This window comes from Heliconius melpomene, chromosome 19 (genome assembly GCF_056956725.1).
Source record: "Heliconius melpomene rosina isolate 202511_hmr_F chromosome 19, ASM5695672v1, whole genome shotgun sequence".
Lineage (NCBI taxonomy): Eukaryota > Metazoa > Arthropoda > Insecta > Lepidoptera > Nymphalidae > Heliconius > Heliconius melpomene.
In genome coordinates this window covers 5,822,736-5,843,496 of record NC_140407.1, presented here as the reverse complement: position 1 = coordinate 5,843,496, position 20,761 = coordinate 5,822,736, and the positions used below count along the sequence as shown (strand labels likewise).

Here is a 20,761-nt window from a genome sequence, read left to right as displayed (position 1 = left end):
ATTTTCGGTACTTTAAAACTGTTTGCGTATGTTAGTAATGTTGTCAACATTTTAGACTGTGACGGACTTAGATGTCCTCTTAAAATAAGGATTTGCGATAAATATGTAGAATTAAAGTACTTATATAGGGTTTTTGACATTTTTAAAGTGTTATTCCACACTTAGGAAAGAAAAATACTTATTTAGGAAAGGTATAATTTTGACATTCACGCTACGTCCAAAATTTTATACGTTTTTTTAATAAGTATATGTACGAGTACATAGGGTTTGTTTCTTGACTTTGCTCGTTTTATATAAAATACAAAAAATAAAATAATTTATTAATAAACACAATACAAACACAAATAAACAAAAAAATACACACAACTAATTAATATTGCACATATCGTCTCGCCAAGATCTCCCTACTCCGAGGCACCTTGCATTCCGTCAACGGATGAATTCTGTCGCTCCTCACGAACGCGGGGTCTTCGTCTAACTCTGATAACGCTGATAACACCATGCTCTTATCAAACGGCACTTCTGGGGTGTCTGACAGACGTGACAGCCAACGCGCTTCTACACAACTGAAATATATATTTTGAACTTTTTAAAGCCCAAACGTGGGACTGTAGACGCGACGGTTGAATATTATTTTCATTCATTGATCTTAATGGGAACGGAGTGTCTCAACACTGTTCCTTCTGCCTACCGCTTGCGGAATACAGTGGGAAACTCATAATAAAAATAGATAATAGTCGATAAAATAGATAAAAATAAATATTTTCACATTTACGTACCAAGGACAAGGATCAGAGGCTACTATCATATTGATGGGTATAGCATTGAAGTACTCTACAGGCTGGTGGTGTACTGTGTATTTCTTGAGGCGGGAGCTGCTTTTATTAACCTTTTTTTGGGTATGCCTTTCCTAAGAAAATATAGAATATTTTTTATCTGTAATCCTATACATTTAGAACTGACAGGTTTAATATTAATGAAAAATAATCTGCTTCTTTGAGTGGCATATAATAATGTGAATATAATAATTCATTATATCTCATAATAGAATTTTTTTTTCCTCTGAGTTCATCTGCGATCAGTCCCAAACTATAAGCAGATCTGTTCATTTTAAGTATAATAGAATTAGATTTCAAATTACTCTTAGTATATTAAATTGTTGACTCACAAAATACTTACATAATAATATGCAACTTGAATCAATTCATTGATTTCATCAGTCATAAGTCGGAAAGTCAGATTAAGGTGATGCAGAGAAGGTTGTTTGTCTCCAAGTAGATTCATATATGGTTCTAGAGGACAATTGAGTGTTCTGTAAAAATATAAATTAATTAAAATATCTTCAGGCTGCATCCCATTTATAGCAGGGTAGACAGTAATATTATAAGTCTGACGAGTTTGTTTGACGGCTTGGACGCGCTTATCTCAGAAAAAACCTCGGGTTTGAATTATATTTTTTTGTGTTAGTAAAAAAATAATTAGCTTCGCGGTATATCCCGCACACAGCAGGATAGGCAGAGGGAACCTAGTGTTAAGATACTCTGTTCCCCACTTTCCGCCTAATTGTGGAGGCATTGCGTGTTGAGGTTGTGTTGGTCCAGTCCATCTATCAAGGAAGGCCTAGATAACTCCTAGTTATTTCTAATTGACAGCGGAAGAGAAATTGCAGCCAAAAATTAGTAGTCAATCAAGACAGCTTACGGTAGTCAGGCTTGAGTAAGCATACTGCTTCATCATAATTTGCTCTAATATTTACTGAATTCGCTATTTCTAACGCATCTAACGAGCTTATAGCATTAACTAAATTTAATTAATACCGTGTTTGGTAATATAACATCATTATTGTATGATTACTGGAGCTATCTAGATTAGGATACCCCTTTGTTCTATAAATTTCAATACATACATCATATATTCTATATATTATTATTGTTATGGCGCGTCAGCGGCAGCGTCTGAATGCACATGTGGTGGTTGAGAGTTCGATTCCCAGACGGGGGAATGCATAATTTAAAACGAAATAAAAAAAAACTCTTTTAAACGGATGTACTCGTACCAATCAAAGTTAGGTAGGATTTTTTAAGACATTTCATGTTTAATGGCGAAACTCCACTCTGCGCTTTGTCTTCTTACCAGATCAAAGAAATGACTAATACTTCTTCATCATCCCTCGTGGGAATCTAACCTACAACTAAAAACATTATATAATATATTATATTAAAAGAATTAGCTCCCAAATCAACGGCAACCATTTAACAGCACATGCCACATAACAGGTGGTCAGCCTCACAAAGGTTTTCATTTATCAATCTGTCAAAAATACACAATCTCATCTCATCAGGCGGGCAATCTATCATTATGAGCGGAAGTGACGTCACAGCGCTTGTATACAACTAACTGTATAACGTATACAGGCTGTTTTAATTAACGCGGTTTATAACGGCGATTGTCAGTGAAGAATTGTTTGCTATGTCATTTATTTTGGCTACACACTATGTCCCGCATATAGCAGGAAACCTAGTGTTGAGACACTTCCGTTGCCCAGCGCTTTGTTGAGTGGCGGAACTCAACCCTGCGCTTTGCCTCGTTACCAGAACAAAGAAATCCATCATACATGGTCAGGTGTCCGTATATGTGATGTTATCCACGTTAATAGTTTTTACAAACTCACTTGAAAATATCAGTAACTTTCTCCATAATATCTTGCAGAACTGTTTCTTTTTCTTTTAAAGCCATTCTCTTTTCTTCTGTTTTTATTCTTTGTTTAGTTAACTCCTCTCTAAGTTGTTCCAAATTATTTTGCCTTTGTTCCTCTTTCATATCGTTGAAGTCATTCCGGTCAACTAGGGCATTTAAAAATATGAATTAGTTTTAGTTGTATGAGACCATAAACCATGATACCGGGTTCAATTTCCAGCTGAGGGAATGAATCATTTTCATTTCCCAACTCTGGTGAGACGAAGTGACTTCTTTTCACACTTCTTCCAGCATATCAGTAGTGTTAAGACACTCCCCACTTCCCGCTCGAATTCAAAACATCGGATATTGAATAACAGAGCTCAATTTCACGCATTATCTACCAGAGCGGGGAAATGAAAATAATATAAATATAATTCCAAGAGCAATCATCGAACCCACAACCACCGTGTTAACAGTCGAACGCTATAGATATGTATGTAATTAATTACCTTAATCCCTGTACTAATGTGTGTTTAAGATGCTATGCATAAGTTATGACGAGCTTTATTAAGCAATTAGATGTTATACATAATTAATACTTTTCAGAATCAATCACAATTTAAATGGTATTTAAGCCTTAATTAGCAATTGCAATATGATATAGATGTGTGTATGTCCCATATTTTGCAATAGAAGAATAAAAAACACCTTCAGAGAGTTTTTTTGTATTGGGGCGGAGCTCTCCGTCGTTCTTGCCTCACAGTAGACTCGTCTGTGCGCAGTCTGGCAGTCACGGAAGAGTTTTGTTGACTTTTTTCGCATAAAGCAGGTTAGGGAAAGGGAACTTTATTAAGACACTCTTACCCATTTTGAAGAGAAAAAATAAAAATATAATAATAAATATATTCATAGTTCATTTTCGTCGAGTGGGAATCGAACCCACAACCTGTCGCGTTTACAGTCACACTTTGTGGCCTTGCACGACTGGTCTCTTTGGTGTTATTGATATTTGAAAATTGTCCATTAAAAGTTGAACTCCACCTATATCTTGTTGTATCTGCTTGAGATTTCGTTTCAGAAGTTCACGTTCCGCGCAAAAGTCCGTCAGTAGTATATACAGCGAGAAGTTCTCCTGTTCAACTTTGTCGAACCTTTCAATTATTTTGTTAAAATTGTGTTCGTTCGTGTATTCCTGTAAAATTGATTATACTCGTATGCTTACGTGTGTATAGGTATTTCTTTGTATTCAAAACTGAGACTTCTGCAGTTCTTAACTTTAGTAGTTGTCAATGTATTCTTTTGTTTTTATGCTATTTTCTATTTTAGTTTTTAATATTTTGTATTTGAGGCTATCGTGGAGCGCGACATTTAAAACTGTAATTTTTTTTTTCATTTCCTTGCTAATAACAATAAAAAATTGGATTCCACAAACAACCCAATGTCTCGATGTTAAAGTGGTGGTGGTGGTAGGGAACGGAGTGTCTTAACACTAAATTTTCTCTGTCTAGTCTGCTAAATGTGGGATACAGCGTGAAGCTAAAAAAATGTTTGATTTTCATAGATTTTCACATATATTGTAAACAAAGAGAACAAATTCCCCTAAAAATTCAGAATAAGAACCGCTGAAATTTCAGTGAATCACGCAAATCGCTAACTCCGCCCGCAAATATTTGACTTATCAATATTCCACGCTATACGACGACGACGTTTAAATAAAACACTCCACAGGCTTCGAAAATAATATTTATGTTAAACAACGCGAGCTTCTTATGAGTTTACTTGTTATTTTTTGATGGGAAGTTACTTGGGGGAAAATAATATACTCGAAGATATAATTACACATATAATAATGTTTACTTGGGGTTTCTGTACCTACTGTAACGCGAAGGTTATGGGTTCGATCCCCATTCGAAGGAATGAATTATTATTTATTAATCTTTTCGCTCTGGCACCAAGGCAAATAGCCCTGCGTTGAGTTTCGCCACTCATCACGTAATGCATCGAAAAATATGGCGGAAAGTGGGGTACGAAGTGTTTTAACACTAGGTTCCCTCTGCCTACCCTGCTGTGTGATACAGCGTGAAGTTGATTAACACAAAATATCTTTCAATTCGAACCAGTAGTTCGTTAGTAGAGCTAGATATTGATATATTTTTCAGGAAGGGCTTGGCCTCCGGTTATTTGGAAGCGGTAAGCACCCTACCGTTTTATGAACGAAATAAAAATTTTTACGTCACTTATTTTATTGCATATCTCAAGACTATTGAAGCATCAACGTGACGAACTTTTCCCACCCCTTATAATTCCCAAACTTTCCCACACTTTAGCTTAAACGGATATTTTTGTGTCAAGATTTTTTTTATACTAACATTAACTTCGTCTAAGATATGTGAGTGTATGTCAAATTCCCTCTGTATTTTTTCTTCTTTATCTTTTTTTTGTCGTTCTTCACGTTCTTCTTGAAACTTATTTATTCTTAAAACGCCTTTTTGCGCCAAAAAATTGTACATCTTCATCTCGTGGTCGAATGCTTTTTGTAAATCTCTCATTTCCTATAAAAGTGTAACAACCTATTATTTACTGAATTCGTAACATGCTTATAAAATGGTGGAACTTAATTCTTAAAAAAAATATATAGTTTGTTAATTTTTACCTGTATTTGTATCATTTGGTCCATCTTGCCCTTATCTTGTATGGACTTTAGCTTTGTGCACCATTCGTCTCTCTGATCGTAGGCCAATGTTGATGATTCGAATAAATCAGTGAGAAACTTCTTGCCTTTCTTAAGAGCATTTAACATTTTTGTCCACGATTGATTGAAGAGAGCCCTGCATAAGTTAGACCAGTTATAGATGTTTATAAAAGCAAACGAAGGCTAAAGTAGTTTTACGCCTTTTCTTGCAAAACAGGGTACTTTGTGAATTTAAAGAAAAACTAAATCTGTCAAAAATTCAAAGTATACTATAATTTTTTTCGCGTAGGATTTAAAACAAAGTCGTAATATTAAAAAGTCTAATCTATACCAAAGACTCATAGACTTTACATTTACCATAGGCAATGTCCTAGACAAAGACTGTTATAATTTTTCTTGAAAATTTGGGCGGGTCTAAGTAATTCAATTCAATTCAATTCAATTCAAAAGTAATTCAACAAAGTAAGTCAATTTTTTTCAGGATCTCTCTCTGCATACAGCAGAGGAAACCTAATATTAAGAAACTCTATTCCTGAGTTCTCATCTAATTTACTACGAGTGGTGGTACTCAACACTGAAAAAACATATATCTAATTGTTTAATTGAGTGCCTATTAGTCTACAATCATCGTATTTTTTAAAAATATAAAAAAACAATAGAGTCACCTGTCATTCAACATATGCTCTATTTCTTCCCTTATCTTCTTGTTCTCATATTGAACGCTATTGAATCTCCGTCTTGCGACTTCGAGTTTATTTTCAGCTGCCACCAACATTTTTTCACTGTAATTGCGTCGTTCTTGTATCTGAAAAATATCCAATTTTTTACATGCTTTGTTCAAGGAAGAAATTAAGTGACAAATTACTAATTTCTCTTTTTTTATAATATCGCGTAAACATACGTACTCGTAAGCTTTGATATATAATCACACTCAAATATTATCAAATTCCAAAAATACGTGTTAATAATAATAACTTATTTTTTTGTTCACTGAAAAAATCTGTGAAAAGGAAGTTATTTTTTTGATTGAATAATAGATATATAACACGCGCGGAGAACAGAGTGTCATAATACTAACTTCCCTCTGAAACCCTGCTATATAGGGGATACTGCGTGAAGCTGAAAAAAACTACTCTAACCCCCTTAATACATTCTCTCTAAACTGCAACAAAGGTGTATATTTTTAAGTGAAGTACTATATAATAGGTGGTTTTGTAACGAGTTTCTTCTACCTGTCCACTATTAGCGTTAACGGTCTTCTTTAGGAGGAGCATGTGCTTGTTTTTGCGGTGCAACAAATTATCCAGTTGGCTCATTAAAGTTATACCTTCTGTGAAATTAAATTAATACTTTTTAGTAAAAGTAATTAGGGCCGTCGGCACAACATCTGAGCAATGTTTACCATGATATTTACAATGTAATAGTTGTAGGTTTGATTCCCAAACGGGAAATGAGGTAAAGTGTGATGTAACCTCACATAACACGTCACGCGAAAGTTTTGAGTTCACTTCCCATTCGAGAAAAAAATATATACATGGCTTAAAAATTGCGTGGAATCCGGGTAACGGGGTGTCTTACAGCTTTACTATATTAAGTACAGAAAGAAAAGACATACAGGATGTTAAAATAAGTACACTAAATACCTTCACACTTTTGTTCAGTGTAAGTACGATGCAGCAAAGCTCGCTTTAATCCAATCTTCATCTTTCTGTCGTTCTTCTTATGAGCTCCCGACTTAGCTATCTACGGGATATACGAATAAAATGAAAATATGTGTTTTTGTATGACAATATTATTTTGTAAGTATTATATGCTTATATTTACAGATGTGACACAAGTAGGCACTGGGTTGGTATTGCGATGGTCGTGAGTTCATATCTCTCTTATCTCTTATTTACAGTGCTACCGCCACAACGTAGAAAAAAGTAGAGATTTTTATTATTGACGGTAAATAAACAACAATTCTTACTCTCATAGAAAGCAATCTTACTTTTTTTTATTACGAAATTAATAGAATATAAGAAATATAAGATAACAATATAGTTAGATAAGTACCTTTAAATCTTTGTGCAAATTCAAGTATTCCTTTTTAAGAGTTCTGAGTAAATGGTCTTTTTGTCGAAACTGCGGGTGCACTCCCATAGTGCGTTGTAATCGGTCGATTTGTATCATCCGTATCTTTTAATTAATTAATTAAATTTAATTATTAATTATATGTATTTTTTATTTCAAATTAAAAGTATTTCTTATAATTGCGATTTAACTAAGTATTCGTTACTAGTGTTATTAGTTAGTGTTATTAACTTTTGAAGGACGATTGTGAGTTTATTAGTAAAACTCAACGTCCATTTGAATAGTATGGAAGCTCTATGAAATATTTTAGAAATTTCTACAGGAATGGAAAAAATAGTGATTATTTATTTTATTTCTTGAAGTTTAGGCAGACAAAGTTGTGGGCGACAACTTGTATTGTTTATAAAACCAAAAAGCTAAGATATGCTTTAAAACTAATAAACTTACTTGGCGCTGCAGTCGCAGGTGTTCGTCCTCCATTTTCTTAGAAACTTCCGGCTCTGACTCTTGCTCTTTATTTGTTTCCATGTTTGGTTTTAGTGTAAAGATTTTAGTAAAATATCCATAAATTTTTATATATAAATTTATAATCGTGGCTTACTAGATATTTTTATTTTGACATAAAATTTGTTGTAAGAAATGTCCCCTAAAATATTATATACATATATTAGGTATATAGGTATACTAGCGGACGCGCGCAGCTTCGCTAGCTTATTTAGGGATGAATTGTAATAAACCACGAAACATGTTCAATTAAATATTTTTAAGAGTCTTAAATTTCAAATTTTATAATAATCGGTGGCGTTTTAAAGATTTTTCCATACAAACTTTCAACCCCTTATTTGCACCCTTAGAGGGAGAATTCTAGAAAACTATGAAACACGTGTTCAATTAAATACTTTTAAAAATCTAAATTTAAAATTTTATAAAGATCGGTGCCGATTTAAATTTTTTTCCATACAAACTTTGAACCTCTTTAGGGTTAAAATTTTTCAAAATCTCTTCTTGGTGGATGTCCAGATAACGAAAGTAAACATCTGTCCAAATTTCACGTTTCTACCATCAGCGGATACGGCTGTGCTTGCGTCTTACCTCAGTCAGTGAGGACAAGTCCTTTTATATATATAGATAACTAGCGACCCCCTTGCGGCTTCGCCCGCGTTTACTACTAGATTATTCATATAATGTATGTTTGCAAAGCACTTAAGATAATGTGAAAATTAATTAAACCCTAATGCAACCCGCATTTTCGTAGTTTCAATAAGGATTTTCCAATTGTTTTACACAGCAAGGATTTTTTAGTAGGTACCGTAATTTTAAATCTGTGCTACTAATCTCTTCAAGTACTTATTAAAATGACTATTTTTAGATAGTTAAATGACTATTTTTAAACGGAAGAAATAATAAACCAAAACCTACCTACTAATAACTACTATAAAAAATATGAAACCAAATATATCGCGCTGAAATAATACATTCAACTCGAATTATCCAATACGTGCAAACGCATCTAAATCTTCGTTGCTATAAAGGCAGCCGGGTTTTTTTTTTTCGAGCTTGTGGTTAATGCATGAAGGGGGTATTCTGTCCCTGATGAAAAGCAAGCACGACGTGGCTGCGTGTGAGGAAAATTAAATAGAATGCATGAGCCGGGAATCGAACCCGGGCCGCCCGCGTGGCAGGCGAGCATTCTACCACTGAACCACCGATGCGTGTAAGGCGTGTAAGGCGGGCGCGGCGGACGCATGGCGAGTGGCGAGCCGTTTCGCAGCAAGGATTTTTTGATATTGTAACAACTTCTAAAGTACAGTAAAAGACAGTTTTGATCTACGTTAAATGGGCAACGTAACTAATGTACTTATTTATATGCTGAGAGTAAGGGATAAGTAAAACTTGAGTCGATACAGCTGAAGTGTCAACGACGTGATGTGTCAACAATTAAATGCGTTTTTCTCTAAAACTAATTTTTATTAATTTCTTAAAAAGCAAATTTTATCTTCGTTTAACGTAGAAAATTAATAAAGTATTTTAAAGGATAAGGATTAATACCATTATGGAAAAATATCCCTCACAATAAAAAATATATTGAAATTATTATTTTTAGACAGAAAAATGATCACTACACGTTATTCTTAAAAGATACAAATATGCCGTCGCGGACTTTTTTGTAGATCTTATTAAGAGGAACAATACTCCAGTACATTTTTTTCATGTAGTACTTACCATTAAAGCAGCGCATGCGCGAAAGTGTCTCATCGGGTAGGACTTTATTCATATTTATCGTATTTATGTTAATTTACATAAGAATGTACAAATAATAAACTATATATAAACCTTCTACGAAAAATACTCGACCTAATGGTGAAAACCGCAACAAAATCCGTTGGGTGGTTTAGAAGAAGAAGAGTTAGAAACAACAGACAGACACAAAAAGCGACTTTGTTTTATAAGATATAGGATAGGATACACATTAAATGTGTGGATATGAAGACCATCTAAGGCAACACCGAACGACCAGAAAATTTACTCGAACAGGCATTTTACTCGCAAGGCCTTGGAAATTTGGTGGAAAGTGGGGGACGGGGCTTGTTAATACTTAGTTGTCTCACCCCACCTTCCTATGTGATAAAGAGCATGATGCTGCTTTTGTTTTAGAATTTTGCTTATAAAACGAGCTTTTATAGGTTAAAGTCTCACTGCTGAACCATCTTTGTGTCATTCATAACAAAATGTATTCAATGGTCGTTTCATACTTTAGGATTTGGGTACACTGAGTGGCTCTACATTTTCATATCCTAAATAAAGAGGAGGTGTCAGTATATTTTTATTAGAAAATACTTCTTTCCCCACGGGCGGAAAGACACTAAGGCACGCTGGCCCCGAATAACTGCTAGACGTTCATATTTTAAAACTTGAAAAGTAAATATTTTTTGTAGAAGTTGTCATGGCGCATATGCACAGGGGTGTGACTGAAAACGCAACGGCTGTGGGTTAGATTGGAGGGCATGAAATATTTAATATGTATTTTAATTTCCTTGCTCTGGTAACAGGCTAAATCGTGGCGTTGAGTTACGCTTGAGGTTTGTCACTCAACACGCAATACATCGAACATTAGGCGGAAAATAGGGAACAGATTGTCTTAATACTAATTTACCTCTGAGCTGCTATTAGCGGGATAGAGCGTGAAGAAAAAAATAGTCTAGTATATATTTGCTATAGTTATAACGAGTAACGCTTTCTTAAAGTTTATGGACCTGTTACTTTCTAAAGAAATGCAACTAACAAGTCACTGCTCCTTAGGTTATAAATATTTAGATAGAAAAAAGTGTTCTGAAAATATTTTTCATGGCACGCGATGCAATTTTTCACACAAACAATTTATAGCTGCATAGTAAATAATGCCAGTTAACCCTTACGTTGTTGATATTGACATAATAAGTTTTATTCATATTTCTCTTTATTTATTATGAAAAATAGTAATAAATATTATATATATTTATTCCCCTAGTGAACCATCACTTTAGTTTAATCCTTATATTTTGATATGTTGTGTGAGTGATTTTCATTTCATTTCATCATTTAATTCACCATCACTTCAGGTAAAATGTAAATATGATATTTCTTTAGCTTTTATCTGTTTCCAATGTGGAAGTGTAATAAATAAAAAACTGTTTAAAATATCTATATAGTATTATTTATATACAGAGAACCCAAAACAAAAATCGCTCAAAAACCACAAAGTATCATATTTGAATTCACATCCCACTTAATGGTGGTAATCTGATCATACAATTAGTGTAAGAGCGGCAATCAATTAATATCATAATCATATTAATTGCTCAGTCTACGTCGGAAATGACCCCTTACGCATGAAGAGGGTTAACTCCACTCGGGGTATATAACCGATTCAACATCCGTCGCGTGCATAAAATTGTGTCGCCTAATTATTGCCTGTAACGTGGCTGTAAAGGTTTGGAGTTTTTTTAATTCTTTATCTTTAAAAAAGTATCTTTGAAAGTATGGAAAAGAGAACGTAGTCACTCTGCTTTCTATTTTTTTCCTTTACATTGTTGCTTGGGTGGATTTATTGTGAATATAAAGAATATTTAAAATGGTATGTTCTATGTTTTCCTTTCTTGAGCTTCACGATGTAACAAGAATATATCAGTGTAGGCAGAGGGAACCTACTTTTAATTTTAACCAGTAGTTCCTGAGATTATCATTGTTAACCAAACACACTCCTCAGCTTTTTAATATTTGTTTAGATATACTAAATGTTACTTAATATTAATTAAAACTATATCTTGTTGTAGCTAAGGTCTTATAATTCTCTGTTTATAGAAATACTCATCCTCAGCTTTTGCATTTCCCTTTAAAACCGCTTTTATTAGACGTTTCTTCGATTTTGTATAGAAGTAAGTATGAAAGAGACGTGGTTGTAATAACGCTAGTGAGTCAATTTTGATGCATAAATGAAACGTTGAAAATATGGATGGCTTTTTAGTTTTTCTTTTAATTAAAGTTACATACATATATATATACGTATATAAGACGTACGTCTAAAATTCGGCAAATATGTATAAGCTAAAACGAGTTTCTATATTCTGTTTACGTTCATTTAATTCGACATTTCGACCGTAACATAAATATTAAATTTAATTAATTGTAGGTTCGGTTACTATTCGGGGTTGAACTATTTTTATTTCTATACTTTATTAATTATTTTTTTTTGCTTTGATCTAACGGAAATATTATTTCACTTCTACTTTCTACTTCTTTTATTTTAAGTTTATCATATAAATAAAGTTTTAAAATTGTTTTTTTATACTTTTCTTCTTTCAATGTTTTACATATTTTTGTCTATAATATACTTCTGTATATTGATGAAATAAAGTATTTATTTTAGGGCATTTATTTAATCTTAAAACCAAAGGGTATTATAGTATTTAGTATTTGGATATCGTATTTGATGATTACCAGATGCGGAACACTTGAAACTGTTAAATATATAGACGGTTCATTTATTATTATTTAAATAGAATCTATTTATATTAAAATTGGCATTCAATATTATATAATGAAGCTGTCGTGATGCAGAAGCACAAGTGTGTGACTGTAAACGCGACTGGTTATGGGTTTGATCCCCACTCGAGAAAAGGAAATACTTATTTAAATTTATATTTTTATTTCGTCGCTCTTTCTGCCTCCAGAATTCGCCGTATAGTGGAGAACGGAGTATCTTAACACTAGTTTCTCTCTGCCCACCCTACTGATTGCGGGATACAGTGTGAATAATGATTCCTGTTATCGCCCGCAATTTTGTTGGCGTGGTTTTTAAGATGTGAAATTCTACTCTTAGTGCCCCCACTTCACTCTAAGACCTACCAACATGTCAATTTTTAACTATTAAAGTCTTGTTGTTTCGTCTGTACGTGCTCTGTCACTAACTCAGGTCTGATTTTATACGTGACATTTGTAGGTTCGATTCCCAATTAAGGGAACTATTATATTTATTTTTCTTCTGCTAATTGAACTAGGCTTAGAACAAGATAATTTCTGTTAAGACACTCTTTTCCTCATGCCACAGACATTGCGTGTTGAGTAGCGGGACTTCGTCGTGTTTCCAGAGGAAAGAAATAAGAATAATCCATTCACCCGAGTGGGAATCGAACCCACAGTCAAGTCTCAACAAATTTCAAGAATTTAATTTAAAAATATGTCATCTAAAAGATTACATAAAAAATTTCGCATTACATACTAAGATTGAAACGTAAACGTATATAAATTCGTGTGCAATCTCCCTCACGTCACGTCATAGCGCGACGACTACACGAGTGTTGGTTAAGTTTAAATGGACTCGGTGCAATATTTCCATTTCACGCTGGCTTGGGTTGATCTTTTTTCTTATATATGTAATATGTTTTTGCTATATTATGTGAAAGGCTAACATATAATAAAAAATATATTGCACATAAAAAGAGGCCGTCTTGGTGCAGGGGCACATGCGTGGGATTTAAACGTGATGATGGTGGGTTCTATGCCCAATCAGGGCAACTAAATATTTAATTTTTTTATCCTGGTATCGGGTTAAAGTGCGGCGTTTAGTTCCGCTATTCAATACGCAATGCATCAAGAATTCAGCGGAGAGTGGGGAACGGAAGTGTCTTTATTGCGGAGAGACTAGGTTCCCAGGTTCCTTTTGCCCACCCATGTATACTGATACTGATGATGATAATGATGATAAACATATGATGGTCTGTTCCACACAGAGTCTTTAAGTGTTTTAAGGTCTTTAATTTATCATTTTCTTTTTTTACCTTCACACTGTATCCCGCATAACCACGCATCCGAGCAGGGATCGAGCCCACAATAATCTTGCTTACAATCAAACACTGTGTCGCTGTGCCTGGACAGCCTCTCGACGGCGTTGAGTTCTGCCACTCAAAAAAAATAAATACAATGAAACACAAGCAAATTAGGGTTTACAAAAAAAGCGGAGAAAATAGAGACAATAATATTATATCACTAGTTTCTCTGCTTATTTAAAAACAGAATATATATCGATTTTAGTTTACATGTACAAGAGTAGTTAGTAGGCAATTATCACATTAACACTGTTTGTGGTCCGAAATAGCATATTTAAATGTTAGTAGCCATTTGGGGGCTGTAATAGCTTCAATGAAGGTGAATCGAGCGTGAAAATTGACTTGACAAAATATATTTATAGTATTGGCAAATGATTTAGCTTCACGCTGTTTCCCGCAAATATATAGCAGGGTAGGCGGAGGGAACCTAATGTTAACACACTCCGCTTACCGTTTGCCGACAATTTTTCGAGACATTGTGTGTTGAGAAACTGAACTCAACGCCGCCCTTTTTACCAAAGCCAAGAAATGAAAATAATTTCTCTTGTTATTTTATACTGTCACAAAATTTATTTTGCACTTTCATAAAATTTTACTGTCCGTCACCTGTCTAGTAAACTCGTATAAAATATATAATATAAAGTTATTCGAGAATTGCACCTTCTATTCAAAATTGTAGAATTGTTAAATTCACTAGTATAGTATAGAATAGAAGTGACTTGAAGTTAAACTTCTTGACATTTACACTAAAGTAACGCAAATCGCGTATTCTATGAACTAGCTGCTATACGACCTTCGCATTTTTCTCCTAACGTAAAGGAAAAATTTTACCTATAGGTTTTTTAGGAACATTTTTTTAGTGGTTAATCGTTGGTTATAGATTCGATTTGTAAGTGCATTTTGTTAAAATACATTTTAAAGGTTGTAGGTTTGATTTCCACTTGAAGAAATGATATATTTAATGTTTTCACTTACTCGCTTCTAGTTAAGATTCAAAGAGTTCCTTCACTCAATGTGCAATGCAAGAATTCGACAGAAAGTGGGAAATAGTAGTGTTTAAATGGGAACGGAGTGTACAGTTAACATTAGGTTCCCAGGTTCCCTCTGAGTACTCTTCTGTGTGCAGAGCTTTGTGACAGCAGCAACACAGCATCTGTAAACGCGGTTATGGGTTTGATTTCCACTCGAAGGAATGAATTATTTTCGCGCCCTGGTAATAAAAAGCTAGTGTTTAGTTGAATTCGGTGGAAAATTGGGAAAAGAGTGCCTATCCTGCTATATGCGGGATAGAGCGTGAAGCTTATCAATACATCGAGAGAGAATCGAACGCACGACCATCGTATTTGCAGCCTGGCTCGCCCACTGTGCCACGATAAATAATATTAGAGTTTTCTAAAAGCAATAATCAACTAACACTCAATTACAATCGATCTTAGAACTCGTAAGTTACAGTTAGACGTATATTTTCTAAACATACTAACTAACCTAGCATGTACCTAATGGTTCAAATTAAATACTGTATTCGTAAAATCTATATTTTTTTATTAGGAAAATAAAAAAAAAAAGGTTTAACAAAATTTCAATGTAAAGTATGATAATAATTCCAAATTATAATCAAAGATTTAGGTAAAAATCAAACCCACTACCTTCATATTCCACAATATGGTGTTTTCGTCAACAGGAAAACACTTTAAAATTTTAATTTGAGTTCATGTATTGAAAAATGGCTTAAAACCGACTATAATTTTGTTAAGAGCCTCTTACCTGTTATGTTATATTTTTGTGAATTTTCGTACAGTGAATGTATACAATTTTTAAAATTAAAGAAATAATATTTAGGCCACGGTAAAGTGTTTAAGTGTAAACGCGACGGTTCGTGGGTTCAATTCCCACTCAGGAGAAAGAGTTATTTTCGTTTCCTCGTTCTGGAATAAGACAAAGCGCTGCGCTGTGTTACACCATTAAAAACACAATGTCTTGAAAATTGCTCAGACAGTTAAGTTCTCCGCAGTGTGTTAACATTATGTAACCTCTGTCTAAGTTAAGCTAAGAAGAAGTAATAAAAGAAGAAATAATAATTAAATTAGTCAAGTAATAGTTGCAGCCTTAAAAGTTTGAACCACTTTTTACACTAATTTAAAATGGAAAGTGAGATCCCAATTAGATGTATTTGACTGTATATACGATTCTTGTTTAGTATTGTGACTATACTTTAAAAAAATATGTTAAATTAGATCTCTTTGTCATTATTCTTAATATGAATGGAGAAAGAATGAAGAATATTGAATAAAGTACTCTTTTGCACACCAGTATTAATGGGCAAAGAAAAACTGTACACCACGACTACCAGAACGGAAAAATAATAATAAATTAAACATGGGGTCTATTTGACCCCGCAACCATCTCTTGTACATATTACATATCTACTGTCCAAGCCACATCATTTGGGCCGTCTTAAAATTCAATATTTATGTTTCTTTCCTGTCGGCGATATCCCTCCGTTTTAAGAGAAATACAAAATTCTCCATAGAAATTGAATCAAAACATTATTTATATGAATAATCTAACAAAATCGACATACACTGTCTTAGTTAGACAAAGTTTATATCAGATCTGGACAGAGGTGAGCGAGTGCTGCGCCAACTTGTGTTTATTTTATCTAAGAGCTTGTCATCATTGTATTATCGACTTTGCTAACATGTTGATTCAAGTTTCCTAAGATAAAGTTGTTTCTTCATACATAACTAGTACGCGTACAATTACTTTACGGGCTTAAAAATTCTAAAAATAAGTTAAAACTAGTGTTAAGACTGGCACCACATGCACCCCTTATTTTCAAGACATTGTGGATTGGCGGAACCAACTAATCGATTCTCTGGGGTGGGAAAAGAGAACTTAAGGAGAAAATTAATAATTTAAACAGAAGATAACATCCTAATTACAAACTCGTCAATTACTAAATAAACTATCAAGTAGACGTTGAAGTTAGCTTAGATTATAAATTAATATAACAGCGGGTACTCCATACAATGGTGGCATGCACATCCACGTAATATAATAGCAGTTCAGGAACTAGTTAATTGGTATTTGGCTGTTCCTAACTTGGTACATCCGAAATGTTATCTTGGTAATCTTTGGTAATATTTGTAATAAGTAGTGTTAAAGGAATAGGGTTGTAGATGGTGAGTGTTAGTACTCTCTTTCATTTTGTTGGTAGGAGGTTGGGCGTTAAGTCTCTGTGTTACGTACCTTGCTTCTTTCTGCCTACTGTACGTAACCTATATGGAGTGCAGCGTTTTGTTTTAAATAGAAATCAATAAAAAGAAAAGTAGAGAGCGGAGTGAGCTAACACTAGCTTATAACTTTCTATTTGTGGGATATAGAGTGAAACTGAAAATTTTCTAGTTACTTGTGCACTAAAGCTAGAACTTTTTAAGTCCAACATAGTAGGAGCATACATTGCATTTAATTGTTTTATTTGAACAGTATTTTAGTATTTGAGTGGTGTTTCAGAAACATTGTAGGTATAGGAAATATGTTGCTTAAATGGTGAAGTTAGAATTTTGTTATTTGAGTAGTCCGTAGCAGGGTGGGCAGACGGAATCTAGTGGTAAGACACTCCATTCCCCACTGTCTGCCTTATGTTCAAGACGTATTGAGTGGTACAACTTAACGCCGTGCTTAGTCTCGTTGTCAGAGCGAGGCAATGAAAACCATAGATTCCCTCCAGTAGTTATGGAAGCCGTCTGATTATCATGATATTTGCAAGTTAAGAGGAAGGAAGCAATTGTTTTTATTTTTAAAATAATAATATATAAGTACATTTTACAGTTTTTAACACTGTAGTAGTGTTATAGTAATAACCACTCCAGAATGATCCTATAACAATAAAAAGTTTAAGTTAATTCTACAAACTTGGAAAGTACACTGTGTGATTCGCTCTAACATTAAAATTTGAAATTTCTTCAGGAAAGACGTTTGCTATTATGAACAAAACTAATTTATAAAATTACTTAAATACTTTAAGGCCAGTCGTAGCACAGGATACAAGCATGCGATCGAGATTATGGGTTCGAATCCTGCTCGAGAAAATAAAATGTTTAATATTTTCATTTTCTCGCTGTGGTAATAAGGCAAAGTACGGTGTTAAGTTCGACCTCTCAATACGAAATGCCTCCAGAATTCGGTGGAAAGTGGGAAACGGAAATGTTTTAATAAGAACGAAATCTCTTAATAATAGGTTCCCAGATTCTGTTAGCCTGACCTGCTCTGTTACATTATTATATATCGACATTGTGAAGTGTCTGACTATATACGAGATAATTATAGGTTCGACTCCTTATCGGGGGAATTATATTTATTTCTGGTCTGTTACTTAAACCTGCCTTAGAACTAAATAAAATTCAATCTAAGAAAAATCAATTAAGAAAGACAATCTCTTATACATACTTTAAAGATCAATGTCATTCAAATTTGAACATACGGCCACCTTATACGATCTAGTTATAATTTTATTTTTTTATTTACGCTTCACGCTGTTTCCCGCATAAAGCAGGGTAGGCAAACGAAACCTATTGTTAAGATATTCTGTTGTCCACGCATCATTTAGTTATCGGATACTTCGTGTTGAATGGAGACTCAACGACGCACTATGTCTTGTTACCAAAGCGAAGAAATAGAAATTATTAATTGACCCGAGTAGGAATCGAACCCACAACTATTACGTTCACAGTACAGTTAAAATTACAGTTCATTTCGATTTCATATTATATCGACATTCAGTTGTGAAGCAAGTAATTAGACGATGAATAGATGATTTGGATGAACATTCCAAATTGACGGCGATTAAAAGGCTTAGACCGTATAGCTTTAGGAGGAAACGGAAAAGCTCGTGTATTGAAAAATTTATTTTGTACTAATTTAGTTGATTTCAAGCAGTTTGTTTTGTAATTGGGCTTAGATAACTATTTGTTGTTCTCTGGTATAAATATATATCTACATGTCAGAATATTTTATCAGCTTCATGCCTTTAGTGCATGACAGGGTGCGTAGAGGCAACCTAGTGATAAGACACTCAGTTTCCCTCTTCTCGTTTATGGAAGGATTGCAGTGTAGTATCAAGATAAGATTTTCTCAGGAACGGAACGAGTAAAACGATATTTCCTATTTTACTTAAAGTTCACAGAAACAAAGTTGCACGTGACGACTAATATCAGTAACAAGATGCCGTCATGGCCCAGGGGCAAAAGGGTGTGACTGTTACGCGATGGTTGTGAGTTCGATTCCCACTCGAGGAAATGAATTATTATTTATCAATATTGGAGTCTTGGAGTTGAGCACTCAACATGCAATGCCTTGAAAAATGCTGCGGAAAGTGGACTGTCTTAAGACTAGGTTCTCTCTGCTGTGAAGCTAATTCAGTAACAAGAAAGGGGGCTCTTTTCGTTTTTTTTTGGGAACAAAATAGTAGAAGGGAGTAAAAGAACACTAATTTCCATATAGATAACAAAATCAGTGTTACCACATAGAGCATAATTTCATAGTTTTCGCTTTATAACCCAATAACGTATCATTTTCGAACAACTCAATTACATAACAGCCAAATGACTTGTCAAACACACTATAATGAGCTTACTCTTGTGCGTTAAATTTATCCACACTTTTTGCAGTATTATTTAAATTATTTGCGGCGTTAAGTTCCACCATTCTACACGTAATACGACTAGCTTATTATTTATTTTAAGCTTCACGCTGTATCCTGCACACTGTAGGGAAGGCAGAGCGAGGTATATTCATTCTGACCGGAGATCGAACCCAGAACCATCGTGCTTTTAGTCAGAAACTGTCTCATTGTTTTAATACAGCTATTAATTATTTGTAAATTTTCATTCTTTATCATTCTTCGTAAGTAACTAAAATTGGTTAAGTATTTTGTTCTTTTAGTTTCACTCTTTATTTTGCATATATTAATGTGTGTTATGTATATACAACAAGAGTATAGTGTTAACACACTCCGTTCTCCGCTTTCACCCTAATTCGAAGTTGATTTTATCTACCAGTGCAAGGAAATTAAATATATATGTTACCGGAAAATTATATAATTCGGTATTATATACCATATCTCAGCAATGTATAGAATATCGAAATCCTGTGGGTAGTGTGAAATAGTATTTATTATTTCATACTTTAGCTAGGTATTCTATACGATCCCGAATGCGCAGCCGGTAATACATGTACATACTCGCTTAAGACGAGAGCAAGGAAGGGGCAGGACGTGCGAGAAAGTAAGTATTGTGACTTTTTTACTTTAATATTACTAATACCACTAGGTAAAGTTGAGGAACGCAGTGGAAATGAAATATTAATATTTTCATTTTGTCTCTTTGTTAGCAAGACAAAGCGCGGCGTTGAGTTCCGCAACTCAACATGCAATGTTTCTAAAATTCAGGGGAAAGTGGAGAATAGAGTGTTTTAATACTAGGTTCCCTCTGTCTATCCTGCTAAGCCTGCCCCTACAGGTGTTGCTATTTAAGTAAAGTATACTCGTATAACGTATATAATAATTCATACATTGTCTGGACGCTCCAGGTATTCTATACTTTGTCGAGGTATTGCAAAGAATACCTAAATAATAAATACTGCCGGTAACATATATATAATATATGTAGACTAATTATAAATAACATCAACTCCACCTACACATGTTTACTATGAATAGAAATTAATAACATTCATAAAGGAGAATATGATTTAAATAAATGCGGTTCAACTATAGTAATTAAATTTAAGCTTAAACTTACCTTTTTAGCTCTTAAATGGTGAATTATGGAACCCAACGTCGATGTTTGTCAATTTGTGCTAAATAATTTTTATAAAATAATTCCACCTAACTGGCATCGAACTCACAACACAATACATAAATAATAAAATATTTTCATGCATTATATTAGTA

General features: G+C 33.9%; 1 protein-coding gene across 1 annotated transcript; it reads right to left on the bottom strand.

Annotated features, from left to right (window-relative positions):
- Positions 1–367: 367 nt before the first annotated feature.
- On the bottom strand, positions 368–7,972 carry LOC146528483 (coiled-coil domain-containing protein 63-like). Its single transcript, XM_085203873.1, has 12 exons — positions 7,892–7,972; positions 7,427–7,549; positions 7,015–7,114; positions 6,604–6,701; positions 6,037–6,176; positions 5,333–5,507; positions 5,049–5,231; positions 3,721–3,871; positions 2,672–2,843; positions 1,180–1,312; positions 780–910; positions 368–566 (listed from the first exon to the last, which is right to left on the bottom strand). Exons 1-12 carry the CDS (start codon positions 7,970–7,972, stop codon positions 371–373), a joined length of 1,683 nt encoding a protein of 560 aa, XP_085059999.1. The 3' UTR covers positions 368–370.
- Between the last annotated feature and the right edge of the window lie 12,789 nt (positions 7,973–20,761).

Coding starts and splice junctions, on each gene's coding strand:
- LOC146528483 (XM_085203873.1), bottom strand. CDS start 7,972: ATGGAAACAAATAAAGAGCAAGAGTCAGAGCCGGAAGTTTCTAAGAAA. Junction 6,702..7,014: donor CACTGAACAAAAGTGTGAAG/GTATTTAGTGTA, acceptor TTAATTTCACAG/AAGGTATAACTTTAATGAGC. Junction 911..1,179: donor TTCAAGTTGCATATTATTAT/GTAAGTATTTTG, acceptor ATATTTTCTTAG/GAAAGGCATACCCAAAAAAA.